Here is a 21,001-nt window from a genome sequence, read left to right on the forward strand (position 1 = left end):
GCTACAAGGCAACCAGTTTTGATCTCTATGTGCACATGCATAAAAAATCCCTACCACACAAATTCCTGCTATTGATCCTTTTATAAGAAAGGTGTGGTTTCATTTACAAGGACATGACCAAGTTGTGACTGTGTGCGGGGTTTTGTTTGTAAATTTCAAATAAATTGTTCTTTGGTTATAATAACAGAAGTCTCAGATAGCTCACATAATGTATGCCTGGTATTGTAGGATATTGGCGTTTTCCCTTAAGTTCTTCTAAGATGGTGAAATGTGAACAATAAAGATTGCTATTAATATTAAGACTACTTAATAAAGTTGCAATATGCTTCACCCTTCCTACAGCCAGCAGGGGGAGCTGAGGTTTGAGTATTCCCAAAGATCACTTTCCATAAACATCCCTCCAAATTCAAGCCTCAAGAATGATGGTTTCCAAGTTACTGTTAATGGACAAGTATTATTATCACCTGAACATTTAAACTCAGCAAAGATAATTAAGATCCCTAAATTCACTTATGTTCGAATATTAAAATGCATGATTCAGTCTCTAAGGGTTAAGTTCCTAAATTAAAATATATGTCTCCTGGCTTTTCACACACACCATCCTGATTTGTTTAGCTTATTTTCACAATCACCAGAGCTAGAAGCATTGGGGGAGGGGTGTTTAGAAATGAAAATGCTCATACTCAGAATTCTAGTGAGACATAAATTCCAGAAGTATTTCTTAATGACATGGGCTTGACAAACCGTTTTTCCCACATTGTGATGTATCATTTCCTTGCTAGGGAGCATGGCACATCAAATCTATCACTATTTGGATAACAAATAGCAGTCCTTATGTCCCCTATGCCTCTGAAGTTACCTGCTGGTTGTCTTTGAGGGTGCAAGGTATGGATATCCATAGGGAAGTGAAGCTTGTTGCGAATTATCTCCTGATTCTTGCCAGTAAATTTGTTGGCACTGTTAATGCTCTTGGTGTGCCAGTCAGTCCAATACAGGCTGTCTTCGAACACTGTAATAGCAAAAGGATGTGGAAGGCCTGCAGGAAGAAACCAGCCCAAAGATAGATTATTTTAAGCCTCCAGAGGAGTTAGGATATGTCATTATTCTGTCTCCCCAGTTCAGGTACATTTTCTATTTGCAGAATAAGAGTAGCCACATCTATCATATAACCATGAAAGCTTCACTTAGCTGGCAGCATAAAGCTCACTCTCAGGAGAATGATGACCAAGTTCAACCCTTGCTGATATTGAGCAGGTAAGAGGAGTTAACGGAAACAGTTTATGCAGCAAGTGAGAATAATTGTGACCAAACTTTAGATAATGCATTTAATTTCCACATGACATGTTGGTGCAAATTTCACTTTGCCTAGCTTAGGAGCTTCATTACTGCCTGCAATCTTTGACCAGTACAGTTAGGCATATATTATGCAGGTGGGTGCACAGCCTTTGCCTCACTTGGTACAACCTACTCCGTTACAACCCTCATCCCAATTTTTCCTTATCTCACCTTGACTAATAACAGCTTTTCTATTTTGTCCATCCAAGTCAGCCCTCTCAATGACATGATGTTTGGCATCTACCCAGTACATCCGATGCCCTGCATAGTCAATGGTTAGCCCATTTGGCCAGAAAAGGTGAGTGTCTGCGATGATGCGCCGATTGGAGCCATCCATGCTAGAGTATTCTATGCGAGGAGTATTTCCCCAATCAGTCCAGTAGATGGTGCTATTGGAGAAGAGAGAGGAAATTCAGGCAACCTGTGATCTACTGGTTGTTCTGATCAGAGATCCTAAGCCAAAGAACTGGGAAGAGATTCTAGTGACCTAGGGTCTCATTCCCTCAGCACTCGAACATGCATCGCTGAACAAGCATCTTCACAAGGCAGGGGGCTATTATTCACAGAAGCTGTTCATCTATAGTCAAAATGAGCAGTCCAATTACAGAGAAGTATTAACCAAGCAGTGTGGCCTAGCAAAGCAAGAACTTTACTGATCAGAAGAATGTACCTGTCCCAGTTTCAACCCAATAAGCTTCCACACAGAAACTAACAGAGGAATCCTTGACAGCATCCTTCACTCACCCTTCCATGGGGTGGAGAGCAATTGCTCGAGGCTTTTCTAGGTTTTGCCAGAGAAGCACCTTCCTGTGGGTACCATCTAAGTTTGCCACTTCAATGCGAGACGTCCCCGAGTCTGTCCAGAACAACTTGTCGTGGATCCAATCAACAGCCAGCCCGCCTAGGCTCCAAAGGAGAAAAGAAGCCTCCAATGAGTGCAGGCTGTGCTAACTTGTATGGGTTTTTTTTCCTACTGAAGGAAATTGAAGAAAGTACTCCATTTTCCCATCCAACAAAATCAGCAATAAACCTAGGTATCCGTCCATCTCCATGCCTGAGTATATTTCCTCACTTTCTTTACCCTGTGACTATGCAATCTTTAAAGATACTCACCTGGACTCTCCAGCCCTGTGGACACCACCTCTTCCACATTGCTGCCATTCAGGTTAGCCCTCATGATGCGATCCAGTGTGACATCAGACCAGAACACTAACTCTTTGCTGTGGTGGAAATCAAGTGCAATAGCATTCTCTAGGTTGTTCAGGAGTAAGGTGTACTCTGAGCGGTGTGGCAAAACCTGCCGGATATCAATACGATTGGCAAAAAGCAGCACAGGCTCTGGCCCTGAGGGACACATTCAGACAGAAGTGAGTGGGTCAGTAAGACTACCAAAGAAACACTGTTCAAGAGAAAACTTCACACTAACAGTACTAGACCACACCTACACAGTTTCCTGTTCAATGATCTGGCTTTTCAGCCCTCAGTGAGAAATGTAGTGAGCAATATCATTCTGAAAAAGTGGTACTATGTTGAGCATATCTGGTTCAACATGGCCCTAAATAGACTCTGCCATTCATGCCAATGCTACGATTTCTTTGTTTTGCTACTGGCACAGTAAAGAACAGTGCCAGGCATGGGGAATGGGCATGTGGTATGGGGAAATGAGATGATTCAGCAGATCTAAGCTTCAAACCAAAGACCTCATGGGAAAATGAGAATCGCTTGGTTCAACTCTCAGCAGCCTCAAATTCTGTACAGGTTAATCATGTAAAATTTTGTTCCAAGGTCTGTCTCATCCACCCATTTAAGCAGCTCTTATTTGATATGCAAAACACCTGCTATCAAGTCCAAAGCACACCAGGATAGTTCCATCACTACCACCCCCAAAGAATCCATTTCCTATTTTCAACTGGAGCACACAAGCAGAAAAAGAACAAAGAAAGGGCATGGTGCAAGCAGAAACTGACAATCAAATGCCAAAAACGAAAGATTGTTTACAAAGCCAGGAATACCTTTTTAGCCACATTTATAGCATCTGGGTGCTGATACAATGACTGTGCCAGCAAATCAAATCAGACCACTGGAGCCAAGAATTCCTTCTTACCCAGGGCTTTGCAGCTGCGCTTGTCTGGGCGAAGTTCATAGCCTTGCTCACACCAACACTGGAAACCACCTTCACTGTTGGTACATCCTTGGCTGCAATAACCTTCCTCGGCACATTCATCTACATCTGCAACAGAAAAAGGGGAGAGAGTCACTATGTCTGTGGAGCTTCAAAGGAAGACTAGCTGGATCTTCCTTAGGTTCTGAATTCCACTCTGTTCTGGACATTCTTCATCTAAATAAGACAGGGAAATCTTTTCAGACCAACGGGCTTTTCAGAAAAGTTATACCCTGTATTCAAACAGCTGAGATGCTTGCCAGAATCTCCAGAGTAAATAAGGAATTGTTCCTGAATTTGCTTAGCTCCACCTATGGCAGCACTGAAGACTGAGCATGAAGGTCAGAACATGAAACAAAATCCCCCTCCCATCCTAACAACAGCTATTCCCGAGTTACCAATAGATACATGTTTGGCTTCGTGCTGTTCACCTTGACAGGATCTGCCATCTTCCCCGAGCCTATAGCCAGTGTGGCAAGTACACTGCACTGTCCCTCGAGACATCTGGCACTTATGGGCACATCCTCCATTGTTGAAGTTACAGTTTTCTTCTCCAGTTCGAGGACCTGAGAAATGCATACATCAAGAAGAAAGCAACACTTATTTATACAGAACAGCGACTGTTTTGCTTGACTTGATTTTAGAAAGTAAAAGGTGCCCCCAAACTGATGAGTCTGTCGCAAGGACATAGGTAAGGGGGGATTTCTCAGGTTCAAACCCCCCCCCCCATTCATGTCCGAAGCGCCGCCCACCTGTTTGTGAGTTTTTAAAAGATTTTAGCGTTTTTTCGGTTTTTGGTCTGCAGGGGGCGCATTGTTTGGGCTAGCAGCACCAAACTTTCAGGGATTGTTTGGGGGACTCTCCTGATGATACTACCTGGATTTGGTGAGGTTTGGTTCAGGGGGTCCAAAGATATGGACTCCAAAAGGGGGTGCTGCCATCCTCCATTGTTTCCAATGGGAGCTAATAGAAGATGGGGGCTACACTTTTGAGGGTCCATAACTTTGGACACCCTGAACCAAACTTCACCAAACCTGGGAGGTATCATCAGGAGAGTCACTTACTGATACTACCCAGGCTTTGTGAAGTTTGGTCCAGGGGGTCCAAAGCTATGGACTACCAAAGGGAGTGCCCCATCCTCCATTGTTTCCAATGGGAGCTAATAGGAGATGGGGCTACACCTTTGAGGGTCCATAACTTTGGACCCCCTGAACCAAACTTCACCAAACCTGGGTGGTATCATTAGGAGAGTCTCCTAAAGATACCCTGAAAGTTTGGTGCTTCTAGCTTAACAATTGCACCCCTGACAGCAGGCACCCCCCAAATTTCCCCAGATTTTCCTTTTAAATCCACCCCCTTCGGCATGGATTTAAAGGGAGAATCTGAGGTCCTCAGTTTAGAACAGGGGTAGGGAACCTGCGGCTCTCCAGATGTTCAGGAACTACAATTCCCATCAGCCTCTGTCAGCATGACCTTGGGTTAGTCACAGCTTCTCAGAGCTCTCTCAGCCCCACCTACCTCACAGGGTGTTTATTGTGGGGGGGGGGGGAGGGCAAGGAGATTGTAAGCCCCTTTGAGTCTCCTACAGGAGAGAAAGGGGGGATATAAATCCAAACTCCTCCTCCTCCTCCTCTTCTTTTGTTTCTTATCCCTCTGCAAATCTGTTCCATTCTGAGCCTCTCAATTCTCTCTTTGGCATGTTCAATTGAGAGACCAGATCAGCCTTGTTTCTTCTCAGCAGAAGCACTTTCCATGATGACCAGCAACTGCTTCCCTATTTGTCTGGATATATCTCAGACAATCAGCTCTGTCTTACTTTCCTCCAGCATCTTGATTTGTCAGCAGCAAGTGAAAAACAATAATACCACAGATAAAGCAGCTGGCTGCAAATAGTGCCCTCAAACACTGCAGTACTAACTAATGGCAGTATAGATTGCAAGTCCCTTGATAAAGCAAGTTTGCTGAAGCTGAACACATCTGGGTCAGCAACTGAACGAGAAACTTCTTGGGAACCACTTTGTGCACCTGTCTTGAGTTCCACAGTGAAAGAAAGTAAAAAGGGTAAAAAGGTCGTCACCTATGCAAACTCCAGGACATTACTGAACCATGGGGTGATGTCACATTACAATGTTTTCGAGGGAGACCATGTTTACAGTGTGGTTTGCCATGGCCTTACCCAATTATCTACACTTTACCTCCAGCAAGCTGGGTACTCATTTTACTGACCTTGGCAGGATGGAAGGCTGAATCAATCTAGTGCTGGCTACCAAAAACCGACTTCTATTTGGATCGCTACAGTTGGGAGCAGTGTTTGACTACAGTACTGCAGCTTATATAAAATGTATCCTTGGTTGTGGAGATTTCTGCTCAGACACCTTCAAAACTTATTCAGCCATACCAGAAATGTCTCACGGAGGGGAGGGAGGGGAAACTTACGGCAGTTTTGATCTGGGCTTTCATCGCTGCCATCTCCACAATCATTTGCACCATTGCACAGCTTTCTTTGGCCAATGCAGCGTCCATTCCCACAGAGAAACTGATCAGGGGCACATTGTGGGCTTCCTAAAAGAAGCAGAAAAGTTATAGACAGGAAGTGTCAATAATCTAGGGGTTTTTTTTCAGACTGATCAAGGGATACTAATTTACTTCCACTTCTATCCACCAGATTCCAGAGTTTCTCTACTATTTAGTATCACCTATTAGTACCTCAATGAAAACCCTGCTCTATATAGGCTCAAAGCATTCTGCACAAACTGAATGTTTAAGACCTTCATTCAATACTGATTCATGGTGCCTTTTCTGGTGAAAAAAATCAAGTGAATAAAAATCTCCTATATTTCATTCTCCATGAAGAGTACCCTTAACATGATAATATTATTACCAGCAACTGTGTTCATCTTATTTACTGTATACTGCCCCAAACATTTTTTAGAAAGGCCAAAAATAGAAATTAATTTTTTGTTAGATTTTTATCTCATCTGCTTTGATTCTCACAACAATCTTATGAGTTAACCCAGGTAGAAAGATGATGGTTAGCACTAATACAGAAATCCTAAAGGGATTTACATCCTTCTAGGTCCATTGAAATCAACAGGCTTAGAAGGGTGCAACTCTTAGATTTCACTAACAGTCACCAAAGGATAGCAAGTTAATATGCAAGGGCTTCCTCTTCTTCCAAGGGTCATTCAAGTAAAAAATCAGAAGAAAGCATGTCTCCTGGAGCAGAGGAATAACCGTACTATGCTAGATACCTTCCTCCTCCAGCAGAGAAAATACATTTCTAAAATGGACATTAAGTGTACGATATAAGTCTGTTTTATGAATATCGTTTTAGGATGCTTAATTTATTTTTTGGCTGATTTTATGCAACTGACTTGTTTTTTATGTACTGTTTTTGTTTTGTAAGTCACCTTGGGGAAGTTTCTGTTGAAGAGGTATTGGGTTTTCAAAATAAAATAAATACAGTTAAACTGCTTAAAAATGTTATTCCTTTGTGGCATTTAAAAAAAACATTATACTTTTCATTTTCTGTATTAAACACTTCCATTGTTAATTTGGGACACACAAAGAGAAATGATTCATACAAAAGATATAATATATGCTTTTTATTTCTTCTTGATCCTTTAATTTTCTTCCCATCATTATTTATCACTAGTGCTGCAACAGTTCATTGATTAATCAGTTAGACTAATTTTTTTAAGCTTTTGATCAGTTTAATAAATGTCCCAATTATTTCAACAGATGTTTAAATGGTTAATGCAAACAGTTACAACTGAAGATGGTGAACACCATCTTAACTAGAGGCATTTTCTCTCACACAAGACAAAATGTACCTAAGAACACGCCTGCCATGGCATGTAAAATAAAAGGAAATATATGTTGTTTCAGAACTACTGTTTTTATTAATATGTAAATTGATGCAAATTTCTTTGATTAATCAGACTAAAAATGATATAATTGATCACTTCCTTTAATTGAGTTACAACCCTAATTGTTGACCTTTGAAGAGATTTTGATACTGTGGCATACAGGATCTTCCCAATTTATAAGAGAGAAAAACATAACCTCCAAAATTAGGAATGGTTTTACCCTTTTATCAGGATATACTGCTTTGCTGCATACAACAACTGCAACCAATATTTGGTACTCGTTTCCCAATTCTGGACATTATAACATCTGCAGTGTAACCCAAAACAGAGTACACCCTTCTAAATGTCATTTAGGACTTAATGCAGAAAGGCTAGCTACAAAAAGAACAATGCAGCAGATTGCTTGCAAGGTATTCACCTGTATTTTCACAGTTTTCTTCATCACTGTTATCAGAACAATCATCCTCCCCATCACAGCGCCAGGATAGGCGGACACATCGACCAGATTTACAGCGGAACTGGTCAGCTGTGCACATAGATGTAGCTGTGGAAACAAAAAGGAAACAAATTTAGTCAGGGAGCGCAAATTTGATGTATTGCTTTCACACCCTTTTCCCCACAGTCCCATATCACCAATGCCATCACCATCAGCACTCTCTTGATTCCCGTAGTAGGTCATTCCATATGCCACAGCCCCAGTGATACTCACTGCAGTTTTTTTCATCTGACTGGTCATCACAGTCAAAGTCGCCATCACATCTCCACCCAGCATTAATGCATAAACCAGTGTTGCACATGAACTCTCCAGAACGGCATGGCTGGTGAGAGGCTGCAAAGAGGAGACATCATATTATAATCTACACTCAAATGTCCCAAAAGGACCAGCCCCAATTAGTGTAATAAGCCCAATGGACTCAGTTATATGCTCCTGTCACTGTATTGCCCCACAGTGACAGAGAACAATTCCTGACCTGGAACTTGCTGCTGGCAAAAGATATTAATATTATCCCACAAAAGTAGAATAGGTTCCCACAGCAAGTTAATGGTACTTCACAGTAATTATTCTGGCATTTGAATTTACTTCCTTTCCCTCCCTCTCTTCCTTAACTTTCAGCCCAGCAACGAAGAAGTCAACCATGCTACCTGGGATTTCAGTATCTGGAGGCATAAATTGTGCTCTGTAGCTTGTAGTCCATATCCTCAAAGCTCTTAATGTTTATCTAACACATAACTCTCCACTTCTTTCTTGTCTTACTACTCAAATCTTAAATTTCAAGGAAATAAACATTTCCAATAGAATCACTAAAAGGAAATATATGCCAATTCTTGGATTTGTACAACCAATCCTGAATATATGAAATATCTTTTTCATTTTCCTAGTGAAGCATATGAAATATTTCTCCTCAGCATACACATCACATGGCCTCAACAGTGGTTGACTTACAGCAGTCAGATTCATCAGACCAGTCCCCACAGTCATCGTCCCCATCACAGTGGTAAATGTCCAGAATACAGCGACCGTAGGCACACTGGAACTCCTCCAGGTTACATGTAGGTGCTGGAATATCTGATGCTAATAAAGGGAATGAAATTACAAGACTGCAATAAGTTTGAGCCTCTGACATCACCAATTTAAAAACGGCTAAATAGATACAGAGATTAAGTATGGACTTGGGTGGCATTACAGAAGTTATATGTGCCCTTACGCAGCTATCCAGGCACTGCACTGGAATGGTGTCACAGTGCCACCTTCAAAGAAGCTCAAGTGCCTTCAATTAAGAAGCTTGGTTGCTAAAGTGCATTCACTACTTCACAGGCATCCACATCAGGAATGAGACTGTGGTGTCATGATGTCACAGTCCAAAAAAAATAATAATTCAAGGAAAGTGTTCATATTCTAAGTGCTTGCCCATTGTGCCACAGCTCCTATTCATTCTGCCTTCTCAGGCAATGATTTATAGCCATCTACCACATGATGAGTCAGGTTTATGACTTTGCATATCCAGGACTGAATCACGTGTAGTTAAACATGCTGAACTTAAAAAAAAAGAAGTGTAGACTCCTCACTGCACCCACGAGCAGACAGACCATTAGGCCACTGAAATGTAGTCTTGTAGCAGCTCATCAGCAGTTCTGATTCCTTATGAATTTAGCCAGAAATAAAACAAGGCCCATTCTATAGGTAAGACATCGCCCAAACTGAAGGCTTCAGTGCACTGAACTTGTGTGAAAATTAAACAATTTATTAGCTGCTGGGTGCAACTGAAATATGCTTCACACCGTACGTTAGTTTACCCGCCATGAACCACCAACGTTCGAGGTGCTTATCAAATGCTCAGGACACTGTTATGCGATTCTCCAAATGCTTGCAAAGCAAATAAATCTCTGAAATAGCTAGAAGGAAACATACAACTATAATTTCCCTGTGTGCAGTGTCATACTCATATATATTTGGCTATACCAAGGTTGGAAGCTAGCCAAGTTGTAAAATTGAAAAGTAAAGTAGCTCTTTCAAGGGATAAATCTTGCCAAATAAGGATGCCAAGCCTTTGAACGGTGACTTTTCTCCCAATGAAACCAGAACAACCATCTCCTTTTCACGTAAGAATCCTTCCCAGACTCATACAGGCCCTGTACAGAGGACCCACCACATATTAAGACAAAGGTGTTACAATGCTGTTCCAGTGCTCACAAAGCAATTTCTAACAATACAGAAAAGAACCCTCCAAGAGAAGCTGAACAGAAAGACAACACCCTCTCTGTGAGACAATGTGGTCTATATGCTACTGCAAGGTCCAAGAAAATTAAAAATAATTATGACAAAACACAAACCATTAGATTTTCTAGGAAACCCAGAAGAAATAAAGGTGACTTTGGGATGAAGACTGAAAAAAAGCTAGAAATTCAAGGGTCAAGTCAGATGCAAAAGAGACCACAGATTTCCATTAGCCTTTTAAATTCCATGGCTTCAATTCAGGATGGGCTAGAAGACAGGGTTTAATTTTTCCATCTGTGCATGGTTTTGCCATTAAAAAAACTGCTGCCCTTCACTATTACTAACCTTTTAATGGACATACAGGTGGTTTTTTCCATAACTTATCTGTCCAAAATGCTATAACCACATGGGAAGTTGGATTTTGACTATCAAGATCATGGGCAGGTAAAAAATTTCAACTCCCTTTCCTTCTACTCCTCCTCTGGTCATGACCTGAACAGGGATCATATACAACTATACCTAAGCACGAAAAATTACTAGGAATTACTCTTGGCAGTCTTGGCAGAGTGTTAATTATGCACAGAAGTGGCAGACTCGCTGATTAAAAATGAAGTTAATTAGAGAACTATATTTCAGATAGGAAAGCTGAAAAACAGGGATAGCCTTCAGCTACCTGGCTAGTTAGGGAAAGAGGGAGAAACTTCTCAGAAGAAGGGGGAAATTAGACCTGCGAATATCAGTCTAAGAACAGACAACAGATGACACCAAAAGACAGAAGGATTTCTAACATTACAGCCTTATCCTGCTGATTGCTTGCCTGGCCCTTGCTGGGTCTTCTTCTCAGTTCCTGTGCTTGCTAGACATTGTTATTTTCAACAGGAACCTCAACTATTTTGATCCTCAGGTACAAGTGAAATATAATAGCATTTGAGAGAAGGTGACAGATGACTACTGAAGAGTGAAATGCACTTGAATCCAACCAGGTTTAGGTAAAATTTGCTGACTATGCATCTTCATCAGCTGCAAACACTAACAAGCATATGCATTTTGGGGGCGAATGAGAGTAGCTGCTATTCCTATTTTGAAAGACAGGCTACACTTCAAAACTGAAGTTTAGTAGTTGAGGAACAATGCCATACTCACCTTTTCAAGAAGGCAAACTATTAGAAAGAGATTTAGAAATGTACAGATGTAAAGGATGGTTTGAAATGACTTTTACCCTGTCACTAAACCTGACAAGATTGAACTATTTGTTCCTTCCCATCCCTGAGCCATGCCCGTATATTAATAACCATATGAAGAAGGCACAGCCAATGGAGAGGAGATAGCAAGGTTGGCCTCTCTGAGCTGTTTACTAGCTCTGTGTCAAAGGGATTGTATCTAGTGATCAAGATGCATTCCTAAATGTAACTGCTACAAGTTATATGTAACTACCTCCCTACAAGATATATATAATCAGCCTGCTATATGTTATCACTGCTATTCTTGGACATTCTTTTCTTGATCCTTGCTTTATGGCTTCACAGTTGTATAGATAACTAGGCTTTCCCCTGCCACTCTAGTCTAGTCCCATGGGAAATAGGGTTGTTACGGCTGTCCTGTGGAGGTAGGGGGCCAGGTGGCTTTATCTCTATCTATTGCAGACCTTGGGACGCCTCTGCTCCAAACTGTTTCTCACATTCTTTGGGGGAAAGGGGGGGGGGGTCAGCACTGTAATAAAATGGGTAGCAAAAGCCAGGATCCCCAGAACTGGTTTTGCCAAGCTGGGTGCTTCGATTCCGATCAAATAAACGCTGCTGATCAACAATAGAGAGTCCGTTTATTGCTTCAAGGTTCGAGACCTGACACTCTGAAATCTGAACAGCCTTGGCTCTCTCCCAGTTTTCATTATCTAGAGAGATAAAAGACACTCCCTCCAACACACACACAACACTGCTCCCCACCCTTGCCTTTCAGAAGCTGGCAGCCAAGATTCTCTCTCTCTCTCTCTCTCTCTCTCTCTCTCTCTCTCTCTCTCTCTCACACACACACACACACACACACACACACACACACACACACACACACACCCCTTTTTGAAGTTTTCTCCTATCTAGAACAATTTCAAAATGCCCTTGAGGCAGAGGTTGGTGAGGACAATCCTACAGTTTCCACAGACGTGAGTTACTGCTCAGATAAGGTGTAGACAAAGTAATAGAAACAGAAACTTGAACAAAGTGCCAAATGACCCACAGATTCTCGCAATACTCCCTAACTCCAAACTCTGTTACCTACTGGACAAATTCTTAGTTAACTAGTAAGGAGAAGTTTGGCAGGGAAGATCCAAGTGCGCACAGACTGGAGAAGTGGACAGATAAAGACCCTTGGGATGCTGTCCACAAAGACAGAATGAATTGAAGCAGGCTGCCCCTTCCAACGGTTTGATTTATTATTCTAACCAGTTTCCCAAGCTCACAAAGTCATTATTCAAGGTCAAGAACAAAGTACCAAAGGCCAGAGAACAATACAGAGAAACAGCCTCAGACTATTAAAATATAATAGAGAAATACCATAAGTGCAACCTAATGGCCAACATAAGAGAATAACAGGTGCTTATTTTTTTAAAGGCTTCGTCACATAGAATGGAAAAACAGCTGGAAATGGTAACATATAATTAACTTACATTTTCCTTCCATCACGCTATACACTGGAAAGCACACACTGTTCAATGTGTTGCTGTCACCCTAATCTCACCAAACGAAGAATGCAGGGATCCCTTACACACAGGCCAATACAGTTACATTTTTGTTTTTTGGTAGGTATATAAAATGACACCCCAAGCATAACTCTGGATAGGCAGCATGTACATTGTCTAAATAAATAAATACATGTTTTTCAAGTAATATTAGATGATAGGTAATAATGTCAGGATGGATAAAAATAATTTATTTACTTTATTCATATCCCACCTTCTTCCCCAACAGGGATCCAAAGTGGCTTACATTATTCATCAATTTTATATTCCCAGCAACCCTGTGAGGTAGATAAGGCTAAAAATGTGCAACTGGCCCAAAGTTCCCCAGCAACCTGCAACAGGAACCTCGGTCTCCCAGATGTTAATCTGGCACTAACTCATCCAGCTAGACTGGGGTCTACCGTTCCAAGCTCTCTGAGATAGTCCAGGAACTCCAATTCCCATCAGTTTTCTGGGTCAGCATGGCCAATTGGCCATGCTGGTAGGGGCTGATGGGAATTGTAGTTCCTGAACATCTGGAGAGCCGCAGGTTCCTTACCCCTGTACTAGACTATACTGAAAGTACCTTACTCAATGGGAAATTAAAGTGCAGAATTTAATGCCAGTGGAAGCAGTGATGACCATGAGCACAGATGGCTTGAGAAGGGGAGTGGACCACTAACCATAGTTACTAAAGGGAATCTTTATATTCAGAGGCAGCAACCCTCTGAATACCAGTGCCAGGAGGCAACATCAGCTCCTGTGCCTTGCTGGTTGGTCCTCCGGGACTACTTGTGTGAAACAGAATTCTTGACTAGATGGATCATTTGTCTCATTCTGCAGGGCTCTTTTGTTCTTAAAAATATGAATGGAAATTGTTTATCATAATTAAAGTTATGTTTATTCTTTCCTAGAAAAGAACAGTGACTTCGTGCAGCTTTCTTCCTAAAAAGAACCCCTATATGTATTTTCAGTTTCAATTCACTTGTTTGCATTTATATTTCCCTAAGAGAACCATTCTAAACAAACTGTTCTGGTAGAAAGCACTATTATGGAAGGGGGAAGACTTGTTTTTTGTTTTGTTTTTTACAAATATCCATTCTCATTTCAATTTTTTAAATATGTATGGTGCTATCAAGGAAGGAGAGTAATATAATGATAAGCAGGGATGCAGATTGGAGTTTGATCAGGAGTTCAGATAAGCCAAATTTAGGCATATCATCATCATCATCATCATCATCATCATCATCATCATCATCATCATCATTTATTTATTATCATATTTATATACCGCCCCATCCCCTGAGGGCTCTGGGCGGTGAACAACAAATTAATATTACATAAACAGTAAATAATTAATATAAATAACATCATTAAAGGCATGAAATTACAGCGTTCTACAAAAACCATTCGGCGTCCAGTATTAAACTATCAATAAAACCCTACCCCCGAAGGGCTCAGGGTGGTGTACAATAAAACCAACACAAACAATACAATATAAGGAACAATAAAAATCAAAATACGTTAAAATCCATTAAAACGGTAGCAACATAACTCACACCATCATAACTGCACATATTTGCACTGCTGATCTTCTACTATGTTACACAACAGCTAAGTGATAATAACAGTTCCCCAACACTGAGGCCATGAATTCCTGAAGTGTTCCAAATGTTTATTTTAGAACAGGGGTGTCAAATTCACGGCCCTCCAGATGTTCATGAACTACAATTCCCATCAGTCCCTCCCAATATGAGCATTGGCTAGTTGCCAAGGGCTGATGGGAATTGTAGTTCATGAACATCTGGAGGGCCGTGAATTTGACACCCCTGTTCTAAAATAAACATTTGGAACACTTCAGGAACTACACTTCAGGAACTACATGAACTACAATTCCCATCAGTCCCTCCCAATATGAGCATTGGCTAGTTGCCAAGGGCTGATGGGAATTGTAGTTCATGAACATCTGGAGGGCCGCAAATTTGACACCTGTGTTTTAGAAGGTCCTGGGTGATGGACAGGGTAGAGAACTTGACTGCCAAAGGAACTGAAAAAGGGAGGTACTTACGGCAGTTCTCTTCATCTGAGCCATCCTTACAATCTGCATCGCCATCACAGAACCAGTGCTCAGCGATACAGCTGCCATCGCTGCAGCGGAACTCTTTGTCAGAACATTTTCTCATATCTGCAAAACCAGAGATAGCTCAGCTGAAAGGTCACATGCTCTACCCTCCCAGCAATTTAGCTGTCAATCTGAGAGTACCTTAACATTCCCAAGCACACAAATAAGTTCACTGAACAAATCAAGAATTGCTTGCTTCCTCTTTTTACTGTTAGGGTTTGTATTTTAAAATGGCAGTTAACAGGGATTCCAAATAAATGTAATGTAAAACATTAAAAGTTCCATCAGACTGATGATATCACAATGTGGTTTGGCTTAAGAGATAAAAATTGCAGCCCCAGCTCTCAAGCAATGGACTTTAGAAAAGTCCCAAACTCCTTAATCTAGCAAGTCAACTGTTTAGCCCTACCTTAAGAGATTGTTATCCTCGCAAAAATCTCAAACTCTAAGCATACCTACAGCTTAATATTTATCTTTGTACTGGACCCACACAGTGAGCCAAAATAACCAGCCAACCATCCGTAAATATCTTGAATAAATATCGCCACTGGACTAAAGCCCAAGCAAGTACTTTTTACAAAAAATTGTTCTAAAATAGCTGTTCTATAGAATTAAGCTGCATCAGAGCCTAGTGACACGAACAGGCTACTAACCACACTGCTCATCACTGTTGTCCCCACAATCGTTGTCACCATCACAGTGCCATAGGCTACGTATGCAGTATCCATTCTGACATGAGAATTCGTCTTCCTCACACTCCCGGGGTGCTGAGGGTTAAACATAAGTAGTGAACATAATGTAGGGTTTAGTTTATTCAGTACTACTATCTGTGCCAACCAACATCCTTGGAACACCCCCTTTAAATATGGAGCACAACCTTGCTGTGGGAGCCCAACTGCACAAAGAAGGCAAGAAAAGGGCAGTAAAAGAATTCCTGAGGGCTTGTGGAACTCTCTCTCTTCTACCACGGGACAAGGTAGGCAATAGCTCACATGACACCATTTGATGTCCAGAATCAGGGATCAGAGAGTACAACATAGTAATTAAAAGGAGCATTAATAAACTTTGTAGATTTTAATCACATTAATCACAGCAGGATTCAGCAATGCTGAAAATACACCAACAAAATGATTTTATATATTAAGACCTGTGATGAGGTAACTTACGGCAGTCTTGCTCATCAGAATCGTCCTCACAGTCATTGTCTCCATCACAGACCCATGAACGACGGATACACTTGCCATTGTCGCAGTGGAAATCCAATGGGGAGCAAGTGGGCAACACTACAAGACAAAAAGAACAGAGGCAACCCCAGTGGATTTCAATAAACTTGATTTACTTTTGCAATCCCACACATTTGATAATAAACAAGTTCTTGAACATTTCAGTTGCTAAAAAGAAGCAAAAAATGATTCCGGGATATTTGCAGATGGGCAGTGCTGCTGCACTCAGGAATATCCCCTGCGTTAATGTTTAATTGGGCTCCTCTGAATTTCAGTTTCTACCTTTGTTGCCATTGGCTCAAAGGGTTTATGCATAATTTGTGATAAAACTAAACACAGACAGAAAGAGGAAACTTAAATACTGGGGGGGGCGGGAAATTAGTCAAACCACATAAAAATCTCTTGAGAGTCAGGGGCTGAGAACACAGGATAAGAGCCCAAACGAACATGGAAGGCAGAGATTGCAGCCAGGTGTACTTTGATAATAGTGACTAGACCATTCTCTTTTAACCATAACAAACACCTAAAACATCAGGTAAAGGACAATTGGCAAGGCATAGACCTTGGGACTGTGCCCAATGTACAAAATGAATCCACTTGGAAGCATAAGATCTGTAAGGTTTGTGTGATGCTGTTAGAATCTGTGCCATCTTATCTAGGCTCAGACCAAGGGGTGTATTAGCCATGCAGCTAGATGTAGGGAGGGGACACTATGGTAGAGTAGGGGCCCTACTGTGAGGTCATCCGCCAGGACCTCGAGACAGTTCCAACAATGTAGGAATCAAAAACCTCTTTGGCCAACAGGGGATTATTAGAATCCCTGTTTACCAATCTGAGACCAACTCTATTATGGTTTTGTGGATCAGAGAGAAAGGAGGGAAAGCATAATAAAGGCAACATGACCAACAGAGTTGAAAAGTCTCCTCCAATGACTCTGTGTCCATCCCAGCCCTGGAGAAGAATAGAGGGCACTTTGCATTGGCCCTGATAGATATGAGGGAATCCCCATTCCTTGAAAATGGATATTAAATAATGTGAGTTGAGAGATCACTCATGAGTCGATGAAACATGTCTGCTCAGGAAATCTTCAGTGTTGTTGATCTCTCTTGCCACAGGAGAGGAAAATGTTGTGTCATATGGCCCTTTGCCACAAACAAGAGACTTTGGCACAGAGGGACATGGAACCTGTACCCCCTTGCTTATTGGTATAAAACTTTGCTGCTGGACTGTCCATCACAATTAGCAGATGTTTCCCCACAACCGTGGCTTCAAAAGATACAAGAGTGTACCTGATCACCCTGACTTCTAAAAGGTTTAAATGCATATTAGATTCAGATCCTGACCAACCAATGTCCCTAAGTTCACAGTGAGTTGCAGGAAGTCTGCCAGCCTGTTAAACAGTCATCTGTGAAAATGGTGAAATCATGAGGGACGATATCCAGGTCAACACCTTTAAGGAAATTATTTTGAGACCCCTACAAATGAAGAGATTTGAGGAACTATCTGGGTATTAAACGTTTACAACACTGGGAATCTACATTAGACCTCAATTTTCTACGAAACCAGTTCTACAAACATTTCAGGTTCAACCTGGCATGAGGCAGTGGAAGCCATCAACCCCAGGAGTTTCTAAATGTGGATGATCTTTTGAAATCTGTTATTGGAAAAGGCTTGGACCAAGAACTGAATGGCCTTGAATCATGAACATGGTAAATAAGCTCTGGCATCTAAAACTGGTAAATAAGCTCTGCCATCTAAAACATGTTAAATAAGCTCTGGCATCTAAAACTGCCCCAATAACCTCTATCTTTTGAGTAGGCTACAAGCAGGACTTTTCTGCATTGATTATCAGCTCTAGTTTAGTTATCAGCTCTAGTTTAGTTAATGTCTGGGTGGTCAAAGCAGGTTTTACTCCAAGGGTTGGCAGGAAAGAACAACAAACAGCCAGTAATCCGGATAGGGATACACCACACAGCCTTTTGCTATTTAGAATGCACTACTTGACATACATTTGGTAAAAATACAAGGAGCAGTAGCCAATAAAAAGGTTACACGTTATATTCATAGTAGTTGCCCCCACACTCAAACCTTTAAAACCTCATGTAGGACTTGTAGATAGAAACATGAAAACAGCAAACCAGACATCCCCGGATAACAAAGGGAGAATGAAAGGGACAGCATCCTAAACCTGGCCATGTTTAAAAACTTGTTGAGCAGTTTAAGGTCCAGAATCAGCCTCTTACCATCACACTTTTCATCAACAAGAAAATATCCTCAGAAAGGTGAAGCTGTCATCCCTACAGGCTGGAATTCAAAAGGACAGCATAAATCTACCTTAGCCCAACCTCCACTCAAGGATGAAAGAAACACTCAGTCTCGTCAGGGCTGCACTTCAAAGACTGCCAGCTACGACAAGAAGGGAGCAGCTCAACATTTTGTTCCTGACAGGTGCATTCTCCAAAGGGAACAATGTTAGCTCAACTATATATTTAAAAAAAAAGCAAGAACAAGGAAAAGACTAAGATTGTAGAAACCTTTCATCTCAGCCCAATCATAGCTGATATGATCTTCCAGCTGTCATCAAATGGGCTTCCTCTCCACCACTGAAAGGGAATGAATGAATCAGTAACACAAGAACTGGGAAGACAGGTAGGTTCCCTGAAGGCAAGAAATGACACTCCAGATGTTCCGACTTTCTTCTTTCCCAGTCCCCAGTCCCTACAGCCAAGGAAGGCTGCGACTCTCTTGTAAAATCTATGCAGAATTGTCCCCTTTCCCTGTAAATGTAACATATGGAGGAGCAAATGAATTCAGAGAAGGAAAGCAGCCCCTCCAATTCTAACACATTAAGTAATCCTAAAGTTTTCTCATGTGTAAGGTTCATTTTATTCAGTTGGTCTTACTATCAGGAAAGCGTACTTAGGATTGCAACTACATGATCTTGCAGAGTCTTAGATCAAATGCCAGTGAACTTAAATGTTCCTTTGCAAGACCCACACTTACCAACAGTTCATTTATGGTAGGCATACATTGCTTGGAACAGAGGAACATGAAGTACAAACTAATTAAGTGAGAGACAAAAGAAGAGCAAAAACTGCTGCAAAATATTACATGGCCAAGAGTGGACCATAAGAAGCTAACGTCTCTTGTATTCCTATCTTGGATGGGACACTCACTCCACACAAAGAAAATATTGGGGGGAAACTATGTTTGGGGGGGAGGGGTGATGGTGGTATGACATAATAGAGGTTCATACAATCACACAGTTAAGATGAGGTTCAGCAGATTCAGGATGAAGAAAAGGAATTATTTATTCAAGGAATAATCTCAGTGCACTGAAGTGATTATGGCTAATCTGCTTTGAAAGTTTTTAAAGTTCCCTGTGCTGGTGGTTGTTTCTGTAACTATTGTGTCCACCACTGCAGACTTTACTACCAGTGGACACAGAAACAGCCACCAGCACAGATTAGACCATTTCAAGGGAGACAAGTTCATCAGTTGCTATCAGCCCTGGTGACCAAGGGGATTCACAGATAGTAAACCTCTGAAAACCAGTGTTAGGCAGCAATACCAGGGGAAGGCCTTGGCCTCTGTTCCCTGTTGGTCATCCAAGGAAACAGGTTTGCCACTATGTGAATGCTGGAAAATATGCAGCTGGCCTTATCCAGCAGTGTTCTTCTTCATGTTCTTATGTACACATGGTGCAGAGAAAATGAGGAGACATTTTTGAACCTGTTGCATAACACTACTTTGCAAGGTAACCAAAGAAACTGATTAACAGTAGATTTCAGGACACATAAAGTAATGTATTTCATCTCAAAATCCTCATAACAGACTAAGACCAGGATATATGAAAAACTGATTTTCCTATAAAAGCCTGGCCATGTAATAAGATTATCAGCTGTGGTTCTGTCTTCTTGTGGGCGGCCTGGCCCTGGGCTCACAGATGGCCCACCCCTCGTCTCTAGTCTACAGCCTCATCGTCATGGAGAAATGACTGATGACGGCCATGAGAGCAGAAGTCCTGGATTTACCGCAACTGGCAGAGCCTCAGCTCAAGAAGACTAGCCTAGCAGCAGCCCATTGCATCATCGGGAGAAGCAGATACCCAGTGAAAACCAGTGGTGAGGACAGCCACTGGGAACAGGCAGTCTGCAGGAGGTAGTCCCGAGTCAGTTGGTCCAGTCCTTTTAAGTCAGCTAATCAGGAGATGGTAGGAAGTCCCAGGGAAAACCTATTGTGTGGGGAGCAAGGAGGAAGGGACTAGCTTGATCCAGTTCTGACATGCAAAGCCACCTAAAAGGCAGGGGATTGAGGCAGGCTGGGGAGGAGGCAGGCCCAAACCTAACCCATATAAAGCAGACTGCATAATAGGCCCGAGAGGAAGTAATGGATCCTTCTCCAGGCCTATGACAGCAAGTATCCATGTGGTACAATCCCCTCTTATCCCCGTTCTGAGGTCTGGACAAGCTCAGGGGTCAACCTGCACATGATGGAGGAAGGAAAGGTTTTAGGATCAACCAAAGATCACATTACAGTGGATTCATAAAGGATAGGTCTAACAGTATTAACCATAGTAACTAAATAAAGTATTTTTCTCCATAAATTGTATAAATACCAGATATAAGCTACGAGGGAGGGTTGATTCTTTCATGCACTGTTTGTGGGAAACTTGGTAGCATCTTTCTGGTCACTTACTTCTTTCCCAGTCCTCAGTCTCTGCAGCCCAGGATTGCTGCCACTGTCTGGTATAATCTACGCAGAATGGTCCCCTTTCCTTGTAAATGGGACATACTGAGGAGCAAATGAATTCAGCAGGGCCAATGTAAGAATTCCTTAGCTGGGATGAAGGAAGACAAGCA

General features: G+C 41.7%; 1 protein-coding gene across 2 annotated transcripts in view; it reads right to left on the minus strand.

Moving 5' to 3' along the window:
• LRP4 (LDL receptor related protein 4) overlaps positions 1-21,001 on the minus strand; it is a 116,512-nt gene that overhangs the window by 24,629 nt on the left and 70,882 nt on the right. For both annotated transcript variants that reach the window (XM_048486358.1, XM_048486357.1), the window contains exons 3-15: positions 16,083-16,199; positions 15,570-15,683; positions 14,863-14,979; positions 8,810-8,938; positions 8,075-8,194; positions 7,784-7,909; positions 5,933-6,058; positions 3,928-4,062; positions 3,440-3,565; positions 2,449-2,679; positions 2,080-2,236; positions 1,507-1,724; positions 860-1,036 (exon numbers count right to left, since the gene is read on the minus strand). In XM_048486358.1, the coding sequence (XP_048342315.1) occupies positions 860-1,036; positions 1,507-1,724; positions 2,080-2,236; positions 2,449-2,679; positions 3,440-3,565; positions 3,928-4,062; positions 5,933-6,058; positions 7,784-7,909; positions 8,075-8,194; positions 8,810-8,938; positions 14,863-14,979; positions 15,570-15,683; positions 16,083-16,199 (1,893 nt within the window). The remainder of the gene's footprint in view (positions 1-859; positions 1,037-1,506; positions 1,725-2,079; positions 2,237-2,448; positions 2,680-3,439; positions 3,566-3,927; positions 4,063-5,932; positions 6,059-7,783; positions 7,910-8,074; positions 8,195-8,809; positions 8,939-14,862; positions 14,980-15,569; positions 15,684-16,082; positions 16,200-21,001) is intronic.

The sequence above is a fragment of the Sphaerodactylus townsendi genome, linkage group LG02 (genome assembly GCF_021028975.2).
Source record: "Sphaerodactylus townsendi isolate TG3544 linkage group LG02, MPM_Stown_v2.3, whole genome shotgun sequence".
NCBI lineage: Eukaryota > Metazoa > Chordata > Lepidosauria > Squamata > Sphaerodactylidae > Sphaerodactylus > Sphaerodactylus townsendi.